Source organism: Cinclus cinclus, chromosome 2, assembly GCF_963662255.1.
Source record: "Cinclus cinclus chromosome 2, bCinCin1.1, whole genome shotgun sequence".
In the NCBI taxonomy this organism is placed as follows: Eukaryota; Metazoa; Chordata; class Aves; order Passeriformes; family Cinclidae; genus Cinclus; species Cinclus cinclus.
Window position 1 is genome coordinate 36,328,940 of NC_085047.1, and position 14,167 is coordinate 36,343,106.

General features: G+C 36.6%; 1 protein-coding gene across 8 annotated transcripts in view; it reads left to right on the top strand.

Moving 5' to 3' along the window:
- DLG2 (discs large MAGUK scaffold protein 2) overlaps window positions 1-14,167 on the top strand; it is a 966,698-nt gene that overhangs the window by 763,847 nt on the left and 188,684 nt on the right. For all 8 annotated transcript variants that reach the window (XM_062487504.1, XM_062487509.1, XM_062487512.1 and 5 more), the window contains one exon: window positions 8,869-8,971. In XM_062487504.1, the coding sequence (XP_062343488.1) occupies window positions 8,869-8,971 (103 nt within the window). The remainder of the gene's footprint in view (window positions 1-8,868; window positions 8,972-14,167) is intronic.

The following is a 14,167-nucleotide window of genomic DNA, read 5'->3' on the forward strand; positions in this document are numbered from 1 at the left end:
GCTAAAATCCCTGAGCTTTATTCATACAGAACTTTGCCCCAGGCTGGACCTTTGCCTTGTGCTCAAACTAACTAGTCTTCAGGGATCATTCTGCTCTACTGCCCAGTCAGTTTTGGGTTTCTGAGGGATTAAAAAAATTATCATATGACACAAGCTGCAAAGTAATAGAAATTGGCCATCCATTAAGTAGGGTATTGAAGGGATATCTGCAATAGTTTGTTGGAGGAGTTTTCTGAGATCTTTTTGAAAAAAAAAAAAAAGAAGATAGATATGCCCTGAATCTGAACAAGCAAGCTACCAGAACCGTAACAAAAGGAAAATCACTTAGAGAATACAAGAGCTATTTCCTTTCCACTGGTTATAAAATATATGGTTTATTTGAGAGAGTGGAGCTCTGTCTGTTCAAAGTGTCTGTGTCATAATCTTCATCTGTAGAACCATAAATAAATTTTGAATGTTGTGATTCAGGGAGTTTTAATATGAAATGTGAGCACTGAACATTTACTTACTTACATCATTCTAGTGAGACAATCTACCATTCAGCCATTGACACGTTGCTTCATAGTCACTGGGTTGAGTTCAGTATGGATTTGCCGTGGCACAAGCCAATGGCCACAGTGCCATACTCTGGATGTGGAAATATGAAAACACCTATCAATCAGAGCTCAAAGCAAGTATTTCAATTTTTGAATTTAACTCAGTGCTCAGGGTCGCTTCTGTCTCTATGCAGCCTCTAAAATTGTTTTGCCTTTTTATTTCAGTTCCTGAGTACCTATTTCTTGTTGGCTTCAGCTGAAATTAAGTTCTTATCACCTTTGAGGTATAAGGGACCTGTTAAAATGGAAACCTTTACCTCATTTCAGAAGCAAGACAGTTTCAATCATTATTTCTGCTTATACTATCCTTTGAAATTTAAATGTGAAACAAAAACCCTGCAGCATTAAGAGTAATACTGATCAGTGCTGGCTTAGTTACATCCATTCACTTACGCTTGCAAATGTGAGAGATAACTTAGGAAACAGTTACTGCCTAAGGAAAAATACCTTTTAGATATATATGGACAGCAAAGCATATTATGGAAGAAATGGTTCTAAAAGGGACATGTCTAAATTACCCTGGATGAGAGCAGGAAACAAGTATAAATACTGAAAAAGAATTACAGTGAAAAAGGAATATTTCAGAGAGACGGGGAAATTAATAGAAGTAGCAGTCATGTGTAAATTAAAAGCTGTAGGAGGGAGAAGGGACAGTTTGATATTTTACCAATTCAGAATAAGAAGGAATGTGTGAATGCTTAAAAAGATGACACTGTTGTGAGATCCATGAAATTAGGTACTGGCTGGAATACAAGGGGTTTTGAGTGACCATACAGGAGTTAAAAATAAAAAAAAGTAGCAACTAGATTTGAATTTAAGAGCTAATTATGAGCTCTCCATTTTAACAGTAGTGAATACTCTTTCTAAGAATTGTATTTGATGGATGCTTCACTTATAAAATGGATGAAAAATATTATTTATAGTTATTTTTAAATCAGCTGATAGACACTGTATTATTAGCTGGTACAGTACTCTTATGGGTATTTTTCACAGGTAATACCAGTTGGCTTAATATGCAAGAAGTAGGTGTTCCTTTGTCTCGACTTTACCACTTAGTAATATGACAAAATGCCATTGATCACCTTGTAGTTGCTGAATCACCCCCAGTTCAGGTTGGTACTTGAACAAGCTGGTAGCTATTCAGTGATCTGGGTAAAATAATGTTCATATCCATTAAGGGTCCAATAAGTCCATGTGTCCTTTTCATAAGCTGTCATTTACTTCTTAAACTAGTTTTATTCATGAAACTAGTTTTGAGAAATTCTGATGGAATTGATGATTTCAGTCTCAAAGTTTGTAAATCTGGCATCATTCATAAAAGCTACAATCACATGGGAAGCATATCTTGTGTCAGAATTTCTGTACAGTTTGGATTGTCTATGGTTCTAGTCTTAACAGGTGCAGTTTGGAATGATTCATGTGGTCTGGTGAGTCATAAATCTTGTTGGTGTCCACTGAAAAAGGTAGTGTATGCAAGACACCTCTTCAAGAACACAATATTATATTTTTTTTCTGCTCCAAATATGCTTTGATATCTCTCTCTTTTGGCTTAGTTGCCTCCTTAAAGTTCCTGACAGAAAAAGGCATGATACATCTCATACCCCCACAGTGGTTCTTGTTTTCCAGAGGAGAGTTTGCCTATAGAATGTCCAGCTCCTCAGAGCATACAAACCAGCTTACCAGAGGCAAAAATTGTAAATCTAAGGTAGACAGACAAGGAGAATTGAAAAGGTCACTGAAATTGCTGGCTCATAAGAGCAGAGAAGGAGGGTGCTGGGCATGGAAAACAGTGGATGGGACATGATCCTATGTTTTCAGCAGAGTTCAGGATGAGAAAACCACTGTGCTTCTCTGTGCAGCTCTTACTAAACAGTAGAAAGTGTAGGCTCAGAACAGATCAGAATTGAGAAAAGTGAGAGAGAAGCAATAAATCTAGCCTGAAAATACAGCAGAAGCTAAGCTGGAGAGTGGAGGCTCCTCTGTGCATCTTTCTCCTTCCTTCCTTCCTTCCTTCCTTCCTTCCTTCCTTCCTTCCTTCCTTCCTTCCTTCCTTCCTTCCTTCCTTCCTTCCTTCCTTCCTTCCTTCCTTCCTTCCTTCCTTCCTTCCTTCCTTCCTTCCTTCCTTCCTTCCTTCCTTCCTTCCTTCCTTCCTTCCTTCCTTCCTTCCTTCCTTCCTTCCTTCCTTCCTTTCCTTTCCTTTCCTTTCCTTTCCTTTCCTTTCCTTTCCTTTCCTTTCCTTTCCTTTCCTTTCCTTTCCTTTCCTTTCCTTTCCTTTCCTTTCCTTTCCTTTCCTTTCCTTTCCTTTCCTTTCCTTTCCTTTCCTTTCCTTTCCTTTCCTTTCCTTTCCTTTCCTTTCCTTTCCTTTCCTTTCCTTTCCTTTCCTTTCCTTTCCTTTCCTTTCCTTTCCTTTCCTTTCCTCTTCCTTTCCTCTTTCTTTCCTCTTTCTTTCCTCTTTCTTTCTTTCTTTCTTTCTTTCTTTCTTTCTTTCTTTCTTTCTTTCTTTCTTTCTTTCTTTCTTTCTTTCTTTCTTTCTTTCTCTTTCTTTCTTTCTTTCTTTCTTTCTTTCTTTCTCTTTCTTTCTTTCTTTCTTTCTTTCTTTCTTTCTTTCTCTTTCTTTCTTTCTTTCTTTCTTTCTTTCTTTCTCTTTCTTTCTTTCTTTCTTTCTTTCTTTCTTTCTTTCTTTCTTTCTTTCTTTCTTTCTTTCTTTCTTTCTTTCTTTCTTTCTTTCTTTCTCTCTCCCTTTTTTTCAGTAGGAAGGCAAACATTGTCCCATATCAACATTTCCCCTGCTGGGTGCCATCTCCACAGCCACATCCCAGAGTGTCCGTGGTACTAAGCCCGCTTTAGTTCCACAGTTCTTCCAGCAGAGCCTTGGCCTCAGGTTGGATGAGTGGCCATTGCCTTGCAAAGAGCTGCTGGAAGGCTGTACTTTGGCCATGTGTCCTGGTTTCTTAGAACTGTGCTTTTTGGTGTGCTGTGTAAGTTGTCAAGAGGTGTGGGGGCCATTCTGTAGAATGGTTATTCCACCTGCTTCTGAGGAACGTTTTCCTCAGACATGTTCATGGCAGATCATACCTAATGGGGTTTTTTCCAGTGTTTCTTGTTTTACATTCCCAGTGACTAAACAGGGCTGCTGGAGAACATGGCCCAGCTTTCTTCTCATCACTGGATAATGTACTTGAGAATACTTAATTTGATTAAGTATTAATACTTAATCAAAATACTTAATACTTAATTTGGCTGTGCAGAATTAAGGCAGATAAATAGGGTTCTATGTATATTCTCTTTGTGCAAACAATGGGAATTCTGGCTATAAACAGTTGTCATTATTCAGACCTCTGTTTGCTTTTTCAGTTGCCAAAAGCTCTTATTTTATGATCTCAACAAATAGAAGAATTTAGACAGAACTTGAAAACTCTGCTCTATTGTTTGTTCCCTGGTAAAAGAATACCTTTCTTCACCTTTTAATTTACTGTATAGAAGTCTGTACTGTTAGTGACAACTTAAAGAAGAAATTAAAAGAAATCCTTTATGTTTCCTCCCCAGTGAAAGGATATGTTTTCCTTACTTTTCCAATCCAACAAGATGTTCCGAGTATTCATTTAACCACAGTACAAACACAAAGTAAGTTGGCCTAAAGGAAGAAATGGCTAAATAAACCAGATTATTCTGCTACCTTCTGTTTGAATGACCCACATACAAATCCTGTTCACTTTCTAGAAGCCAACCAGACTGCAACAAGTCTGTTCAAAATACAATCAAATTTCTGCTAATATGGGCGACTCAAATATTTTAGAGGGAATATAACTCTTCCCTCTTCCCTAACTCAAATAATTGTAGAAGAGTTCAGTCTATGCCAAAAGCAAATCTGATCTTTCAGTTCAATTATGATTCAGTACTAAATGAAAATACATCATGCTTCATTTTGATTCAAAAAATGCAAAGGCCCAGTAATTACTGCGAGTTACTGCTGCATCGTTTTCTCCATCTCAATTTAGTTTTGACCATAGTTTTCAACTGTGGTCTTCTGTTGCTGCACTCCTCTTTCTTTGTAAGCTTTGGAACTGCTTTTTGCCTCTTCGAAACATGCAGAAGAGACAGACTTCAGTATAAGCTGCAGGCTCTTCTTATTTCCATTATGTCAAATTCATTTTGAAGTTAGGCATCAGAAATTGTGCAGTCAAGTTCATTCTGGGCCAGGACATCAGGGCTGTGCAGTCAAGCTCAGAACAGCTACTTTGTTTATTGTGTAATACATTCTAAAGGAAGCAAGCCTATTTATTATAGAAAAAAAAAGCACCAAAAACAACCAAAATACCTTTGATATTTATTAAACTTTCCTGCACACATTTGCAGCTTTTTCTGATTTTTTTTTAATTTTCTTGTACTGATTATTCTTCACATACATTATGTTAAATTAATTAAAAGCAGTAATTTTAATCAGATTTAACAATTTTCAATGAAATCATATTAGGGAAAAATGTCACTGCACACAATTATTATGAGATATTAAATTAAGATATTGTTTTGAAGGAAGAGGCAAGGCAGAGTATTATTTATTTTATTCTCTCCTAATTCTTGTTCATTTTGGTCTGATAGTAAAAATTTGATTAAAATATATAAACTAATGGTGCCTTTCATCAAGATTTAAAGTTCCTATGTGAATATGCTGGTTTTCAACTAGAAGGTTTGGGAGTTGATTATATTTGCTTTTAAATAGGGGGAAATGATACCCAGAAATCAAGTTAGCATCTAGTCCTCTTATTCTTTACAAAGTCAGACTCGATTATGAGCAATTTCTAAATTTAATACCTATTATCTATCCTACAGTGAGATTCTGTCACTGTTGGTGAATAAAATAACATGCAAACAGAACTCTCCCTCCCTGTTTGGTAATGGTTATTTGATTTTTTTTTCCCTGTAGCTGTATGTCTTCAAGAGGTTGCTGTTTTGGCAACCTAATGTAGTTGGATCATTTACCTGTTCAACATTGCTTAATCTGGTTTGCCTAACTTGATTATGATCTAGATAAAAATTGCAGGAGATAGAATTTAAGTGTTATTTTCTCTCTCACATTTCTTCTCTTTGGTCTTTTGATTTCAGCCACTCATGCCTCTTAAGTCTTCCTCAAGTGTCTATCCCCAGCTATATCCTAGCAGGAAAGTAAAATTAATTTCAGGGAAATTAATTTACTGCAATGTGTTGTGCTTGTACCTTAGGCAATCATTTCTTCTAGAACAAGGATGCAAAGGGCAAAAGAAGTCAGCTGGCATTTCAGTGGCTTCTTGTTTTTCTGTGGAGAAGTGAAAAATATTTGTAAAACAACTTCAGTGAAATTCCTGTCTTACATTCACAGTCTTTATGTGTTATTAGGACTGTACTTATTAGCTCACATAGACATAGAACTATTGTTTCTTAGAGGAGAAGGAGAATAAGTATTTGATTTCCTTATTCTTTCACACATTCTCTCCTTTTATCTATAGAGAGATTATTGAGATTTATTAATTATGTTTAAATCTTCTGTACTATTAACACGACTTTACATACCACCACAATGTTTTCCTATATTACTTAAGAAAGGCTTGTGTCCTCTCATAGTCTTTGAGCTTAAGCCTGAATAAAATTAGTTTTCTTTCCCTTGGGACTTTGTAATGCTGACCAGATGACATAATCCATATCCATCTCCCCAGCTTGGGCGAGCTCAGCAATTCAGGAGTGTTTCTTTATACTTTTCTTGAGATCATCTTATGCTTTTGTGGGACTCTCTCAAGGACTCCATTTATGAAAGGGAAAATCACACAGATAAAAACTAAGCTCTCTCTTAAAGGAAAGGTTACTTGGCTTCAAAATTGTCTTCTTTAGACACAGAATCAAGGCTGATGTTTCATTTGTGTCACGATATAGGCACCATTCTTAAATTTAGAAATTCTGCTCAGACTTCACAAAACTGTGACTATAGTGTTCAGTTATTGACTAATTATAGTGCTGGTACATCTGGGCTCAATGCAATGCAGCATCAAGTGTAATAACACAATCACTGAGAAAAAAGTAGAGAACAGCAGGTTTTTTTCTACAGCAATACCCTAATTTGTGTTCCTTACAGGAAGCTGCTCTTCTCAACAGGGGTTGAAAAGTCCTAGTTGACACCATCTTCCTCTTTAGGTGTTTTCACTGTTGTAGATTAAAATGTGGAAGATTTTTATGGCACTGAAAGTTCTGCTTCTCTCCTTTTGTTCTTTTAGAATGCACATAATTATTGCTCTCTAGGGTCATATATTCCTAGACTGAATTTCAGTGAGTATTTCCCAGAGGTTTCAGTGCACAACTTTAATGAAAGCTTTTGAACCTTTGGCTCATTTTTTTTGAAAGCTTCCACCAGCCATTAGAGCATCCCAGGGAGATGGGACAACTGAGGACTCCTGTGTTAAATTATGAAGTTTATTATGTTATATTTTCCCCATGCTCATAATTTCTGTGTACAGTCAACAGTTCCACAGCCTCATGCAGTCTTCTGGATTAGAATCTGTAGTATCTCCTGGGCTTTATATAATTACTATCACAAATTAGTTTTACTAAGAGTAATAGTCTATATTTTGTTTGCATACTAGTAAGGAGTAGATTTTGTCATGCGAATAAGGAAGAAGTTTTCTATGATGACAGTGGTGAGACACTGGCACAGGTTACCCAGAAAGGTGATGGGTGCTCCATCCCTGGAAACATTCAAGGTCAGGATGGATAGGACACTGAGCCACATGGTCTAGTTGAAGATGTCCCTGTTTATTGCAAACACGTTTTAAAGTTCTCTTCCAATCCAAACTATTCTATGACTATGTGATTCAATGGTAAATAATAATTGTGTTCTCAAAACATCATATTCTCTAAAATTTGGTGAAAGACAACAAGGTAAGATGGGCCAGTTTCTAAACATTGTTGATCCAAATAAATGTATTCATAATAGACTCAGTAGCTATTACTTTAAAAGTTCTGTGGAATCAAATTTATTTTTGTAATCCTTTAAAAGAAGTTAAAATTTAAATTATAAAAATCCCTGCTTTTCAATATGTGCTTAGACACCTTGCAATAGTACTTAGTAAACATAAACACAAATATTTGCTATAGCTGAGAATTTGAGTCTAGTGTTTTGGCATGTTTTCTTCATATGGCATAGTTCTCTTTCCTCTCCCTGCCCTTTGTTTCTATTCTTTTTCTTTTCTTCAGTATTCAGAATTGTATTTCTGCCTTGCTGAGTTACATGTCAAAACTGTTCTTCACTAAAATATTATAAAGTGGAAACCCATAGAAGTGAGAAGAAAGAAAAATATATAAATAAACAAATACATGCATACAAACATAAATACATAAGAAATCTCACATACTTCAGTACAGCCAGACAGTACTGCTCCCACTGGAAATCAGGATTCAAGTTACTGGAGCAGTTAATAAGTCTGTATGTGAGTTCTGTCTCTTCCTTGGGATACTGCTGACAAAACGTGTATCACAAATACAAATCCAAAGAATTCTGAAACTGCCCCTGAGTTTTAGGGGTGTATTTCCTACTTGTTCTACTCTGCTTCTCTTCCATTTCTTGTGCAGCCAGAAATGATTAAGAATAAGAAACCATATGGAAAGATGTGTGGATGTTGAACAGCCAGAATTGAGGAAGCTGTGTCTGATAGCAACTCCATTGCTGTCGTGTGCAAGATGCAGAATATTTCCAGACAACAGTCAGAGGGATTGCATGAACAGAAAGGGTTTTTGCTCTAAAAGTTCTGCAGCCAGCAGCTTTTGTTATGTATGTATATTGTATGTATATTTTGTATATTGTATGTATCTCTGTGTATTTTCCCAATGCCACTGACTGGGCCTGAAGAGCTTCACTGAAGGAGCATCTTCCTTGCTTGCAGTATTCTTCAGTGACCTTCAAGCATCACAGAAAATTTACCTTTTGAACCTAATATATTAAGTGACGTTGCTTGATGGGGAGATGACCAGAACTGTAAACTCAGTAGAGCAGGAAACACCCAAAACTAGCAGTCAGAGAATCTGCATGGTTAACCACAGTCAAACTATGGGGTGAGTGGTACTGGTGTGTATCCTCTCAACCAGTCACAGGAAGTTTCCTCTCAGCCTTTTTGATTTTGTACTTTGCTTCTACATCTGGGCAACCGTGTGACCTATACATCCGTCGCATATTTACGAGAGAAGCCCACTTCTGTCTCCCTGTCTCGTGTCAGACTACTCATACGTGTTGTTGTCTTGGTTCCCTGCGCAGGTGAACGGCATTGATCTCCGAGGTGCTACCCATGAGCAGGCTGCGGCTGCGCTCAAGGGAGCGGGGCAGACGGTAACGATCATAGCACAATACCAGCCAGAGGGTAAGTGAAATGAACACCTGGAAGGCAGATGGCAACAGGGAAGTCCTCTGGAGTCACTCATTTAACAGAATAAGGCTGTTGTAGATAGCGAGTTCCCCAGCTATTGTCAGCAGTCATCTGGAATGAAAATTAAAGTGACAATTCTAAAGTCCCAAGGAAATGGCTGTATTTTTGTCAGAGGCTTGGCTTTTAGAAATGTTTTATGCAACACTCCTTAAGTGTGCATATAATAACACAGTAATCGATGCTTAATTAATCATTTTATTCTCATTAGTGCTCATTTTATGTTATTTTCTAGTCTCTTCCTGGGAACAGGTAGTGCAAAAGAGAGAACAGAAATGCCAGGAAGATCTGACATTGCTTCAAACAGTCAGACTGGAATTAGATAAGGGTAAATGCTTCCTGCAGAACGTGTAGAGAGCTTTCCATTATTACTTTTGGATGACAGCATCCTTTTACCTTCAGGGCAATTAAGCCTAGATAACAACTACTTATTAGAGAAAATGACAGCTTTCTAAATAAAAGCATCAGCAAGAAAATTCAGCCAAATATAAGACATGTAAGGTAGGATGCATCTCATTCAAATTTTGATGTCTAATATTTATCTTTCTAGAGGTTAAGGTAGTTTCAGTGGGCAGGAATAGGCACTGATTGGAGTCCAGAATTAAAGGGCAGAACTCCTTGTTGTCCATGGGCAGTGATCCAAATGACAATGAGGTTCTCCAGGAATTTGTGAGAGGAATTCCTTCTGAACTCAAGGTGGTTTTCCTCTTCAGTAGTTGTTTCTTTAAAGTCTTTGCCAGATTAATACAGCAAGTACAAGTGTCTGTGAAGACGTGCTGGCTGTGTTATCATCTTTCAGGAAGCAGTTCTAGCTCAATTCACAAGTTGATTCTGCCTGATTGTGCCCAGCCTAGGAGATATGTAGGTCTCATAGGTGAAATAGCAGCTCTAATAACATGCTCAATCAGTCAGGATTTTTTAGGGAAGATGAATTAGTACTTCCAGAATTTATCCAATATGATATTTCTTTCATTTCTTTGGATCCTGATTATAGCACTCAAGGAGAAAAACAGCTTATATTTTAGTCAAATGTATAATTGTGCTTCAGATCTGGAAACAAGCATCCATTTATTAGTTTATCTGTACTTGAGTCACCAAGCAGAATAAATTAGGCCATAGTAAGAAATGGGCAGATGAGAGCAAATGAAATTGAAAGTATCTCTCTTTAGTTAAATAAATGGAACATATTAATATAAAAATGCATGAGTGATAATCAGGGTTATTTCAAAGAAATATTGAAAAGCAATTCCATTTCAGATAGAGATTTGCACTGGGCTCTGACTGAAACCATGTCCCTATTAGTTCCAGCAATCTTGTTTGCAGCCTGGTGATTTTACACTGCAATTATCACTGTGGTGTCTGGGTACTTGTAGCAATCACTGGCATGTCACAGTTGTTCCATGCCATTGTTAATACACAAAAAAAAAAATACATCACTTGACAGCTTTTTCATATTAGAATTGAACTTTCAGTTGACATACTTGGACCCTACATTTTAGCAGCTCGGTCCTGTGTCAAATTCAGTTCTGGTGAACATAGAATTCAAATGATCCTGAGGAAATCCATCAGGTATTATCTTGGATATCTATTTCGTTTTTCCCATGTCATTGCTCTGTTCACCAAAATCCCTGTTGAGGGCAGACTAGTCCCAACTGCATCACTTCTTCTAAGTGAAGTAAAGCTAATTTTCTGTTTCAGCCAAATAACTCAAAACACACCGTAGAGAGTGAAGCTTGTGAAGAACCGGGCCCAACATTTTTCTTTATATAGTAAATTATTGAATCTTTAAAGGTAGTGAGGATATGCTATAGTTGTCCAACATGTATTATGTTACAGCTGAAATATTTTATTTTAATCTGGGATCCTGGTTAATGCAAACTGCATAAATGAGATGTAAAATGAAAAAAAAAAAATCCTGAGAAATCCCTAACAGCAAAGAAAGATGAACAATTTTTAAAGAGTTAAGTCTCCTTCACAGAGACTTATTTAAAGGTTTATAGGTTACACAGAAAGACAAACACACTCTATATGAGACTAAATACTTATTTTATTCTAAAGTTATTGCATAACTTTTCTTTTTGTCCTGTATCCAAAATTTATACCTCAATTCTTATTTACTGTATCTTATCTTGTTGCATATATTGGAACATAGTCATAAAATAGTCTTAAAATTGCACAACTGTGCTTCCCTCAGGGGCTTCTCACTTCCAAATCTAGTAAAGTACATAAGCTAAGTTGGCTGGTAGCTTGCCTTTTCCATTTTCACAGTGGAAGTTCTGAGTTGTTACTTCAGTTTCAGGTTTTTCTGGGGACATCCAAGAGTAGCAGCTACAAGTGTTAACCAGTACATTTTTTTTAATCTCTTCCAGATTATTAAGGCATTAGATGTTGTTGCAAAAAAAAGAAAAAAAAAAGAATGAATCCTATAGGTATTGATATTTCAGGTATTGAGTGATGATGATATAGGAACCAGTCAATACTGTAAGTGATCTGATGATTAGCAATTAAAATTGTGAGTAGAAAAAGCTTACTATTATGCATTAAAAGAAAGCTTCCAGTATGTTTATCTTGGTATTTTCTCAAAAAAAACCCAGTATGCTATGCTGTGGGAAGAAAATTAGGAGAATATTATAGAAACAGCTTTCAAAGTTGAAATGTCCCTTTCCTTGTTTCAAACAGAATCCTATATGAACTTCCTTCACATTTATTTGTAGGGACTTGACAACAAATCTCATAGAATGGTAACTCCTAGCAAAAAAAAAAAAGAAAAAAAAAACCCTAGTTCTTGCCATCAGTTTGAGTAGCTTTTCCTGTCAATATTGTGGTGCTTTTTTTCTTTTTGTCATCCTGTTTGGAATGCACAAATGCAGAGATGAGCTCAGACAAAACAGAATAGCATCACAACATTTTTTTGAATGCTGTCAAATCTGTGGTTGGTGATGGTGCTCATCTGAGCCACGCTGCTCATCCCTCAGATGAAAGTAGTCTTGGTGAAAATGCTTAGAAGAGCACAGATACTGTGAATAAAGGGAGAATAGATGAAACAAACAGTGATTTCATGCAAAGTTGTTTAATGGAAATAAAAGGGATAGTATAAATGGAAAACCAATTCCTCAATTCTTCTGCTCTTCAGTCCCTTTTTTGCTCATTTACACTCACCACTTTTATTTCCCTCTTCTCTCTGAGAAAAAGACAAGGCAAAGTATTATGAAAGTCCAAACAGAAATGTAAATTCTGGGAAAAATTGTGGATAAATTATTAAGAGCAAGAGGAAAACTAATCACAGAATTTAAACAAAAAAAGAGCTCAGCAACAGAAGTATGTATTTAGGAACAGCCCGTAACCCTGGGCTTTTTGAGTGATTCCTTACTTTTATTTTAAAAACTGAAAATGACCTGTGTACTGTATGTTATGTATACATGTATTGTGTAAATGGAGTACAATTAATGTTAAGCATCATGATCTCTTAATAGTCATTGTGGATGCAGGTCATATGGAGGTTTGTTGATGCATTCAGTCTACACAGACTAGTCCCTGCAGGCTTCAGAAAGACAACCTTTCACAGTCTTGTGAAACTCGCACCTTCTGCATGTGGTTGATACAAAATGAAAGATAATTTAAGGAGCAAAAGCTACTTAGAACAAAATTAGAAGGCAAACCAATCACTTATATTTAGCTTTCCACTCCAATTTTTAATAATCAGAAGAATTTCAACTTTCCTCACAGTTTAACAACTCTCAGATCTCTTCTAAAATATTGCACATATACTAAGTAAATGCAGAATAAAAACCTGAGCCTGGAAGATAATCTTAGGGTGGAACAGTGTGTCCCTATTAAGCAATTAAGTAGAAATTAAAATGAAAATATACCACACAGGGAAACAGATTTTGCACTTACAGGTTTTTCTCCCAGACATATTTTCCTGTTTAGTGGCAGAAGTTACAAGTACAGCCCATTATGGAAGAAGTTAAAAAAATATATATTTAAGCTAAAATATGTTTTTAAGGAAAGGGGAGCTTTGGTTGAAATAGTAACAATTTGTCCTGAAAACCACAGCTTGGGAATGGGGGCAGACAGAACATTAGCCTCCTAATAAAGCTGCTAAAAAGCTTTATTGCACATTATAGCCTCAAAAGCTCATGTTCCTTTCCCCCATAGCAGTGTGAAAAGGTGAAGTGCAGCCTTAAGATTTTTGCAAAATATTCTGTGTCAGTGGTCTGCAAGCTGAGCTTGCTGCATTGCAGTACCTCTGCAGCTATTGCCTCACAACAGTCCCTGGAAAAAGTGTTAAACCAATTGGAAGTTTCATGTGCTTTCAATCTTTCAAGCCAGCCAATTAACCAGCTCCCTTAACAGCTTGCATACAGGAAAAATGTTCATTGATTTCAGTTTGATTAGAGCAGCTGACACTGAAGAGGTTAAAAAGTTATTACAGGGAAAGAATTTGCGCTTTATCTCTTTCTGAGTGAGCTGCTGCTTGGTGCCTTTCGTGAGGTGAGTAGCTGAGCTTTACATACAGAAAGAGGGAGAGACACTGTGAGAGGCAGTGGCTGTCTTTGCTGGCAATAGCTAAGGGAATTTTTGAAGAACTGCACCTAAGCAGCTCCTGGAAAATCTGATACTAAATTAACTTTTTTCATTCTTTTGATCCTAATTCATGGAGGCTCCATAGTGCATTAGAATAGACTAACTTTTATAAGCAGCCCCAGATTTTATGAAAAAAACACCCCTTGTCTTACACATTTACGTGAGCTGCAGATGCTTTTTTGAAAATACCAGATAAAAAAATCCAGGAAATTTTTGAATCCATTCAAAAATTCAGAAGGTCTCTGAAGTGATGGATATTTTTTTCCACTTACCCCTTTTTTATTCCCTATTCCTGCCTCAGAGTGCAAACACTTGTCTCCTCTTTTGGTACAACAGTCACATAGATTCCTGATTCAGACATTTAACCTTCCCAGCTACTGTGGGAATTAGGTAGATAAAAAATACAAAATAAAAAGGAAATAATTGTATTTATTCATCTTTGTCTAGGTTACTTCTATACTTTGAAATGCGACTAGCTGTATTAAATCTCCCTTTCCCCAGCTGTTAAAAAGGAATGTAGCTTAATTACATGGATAAAGTTGCATT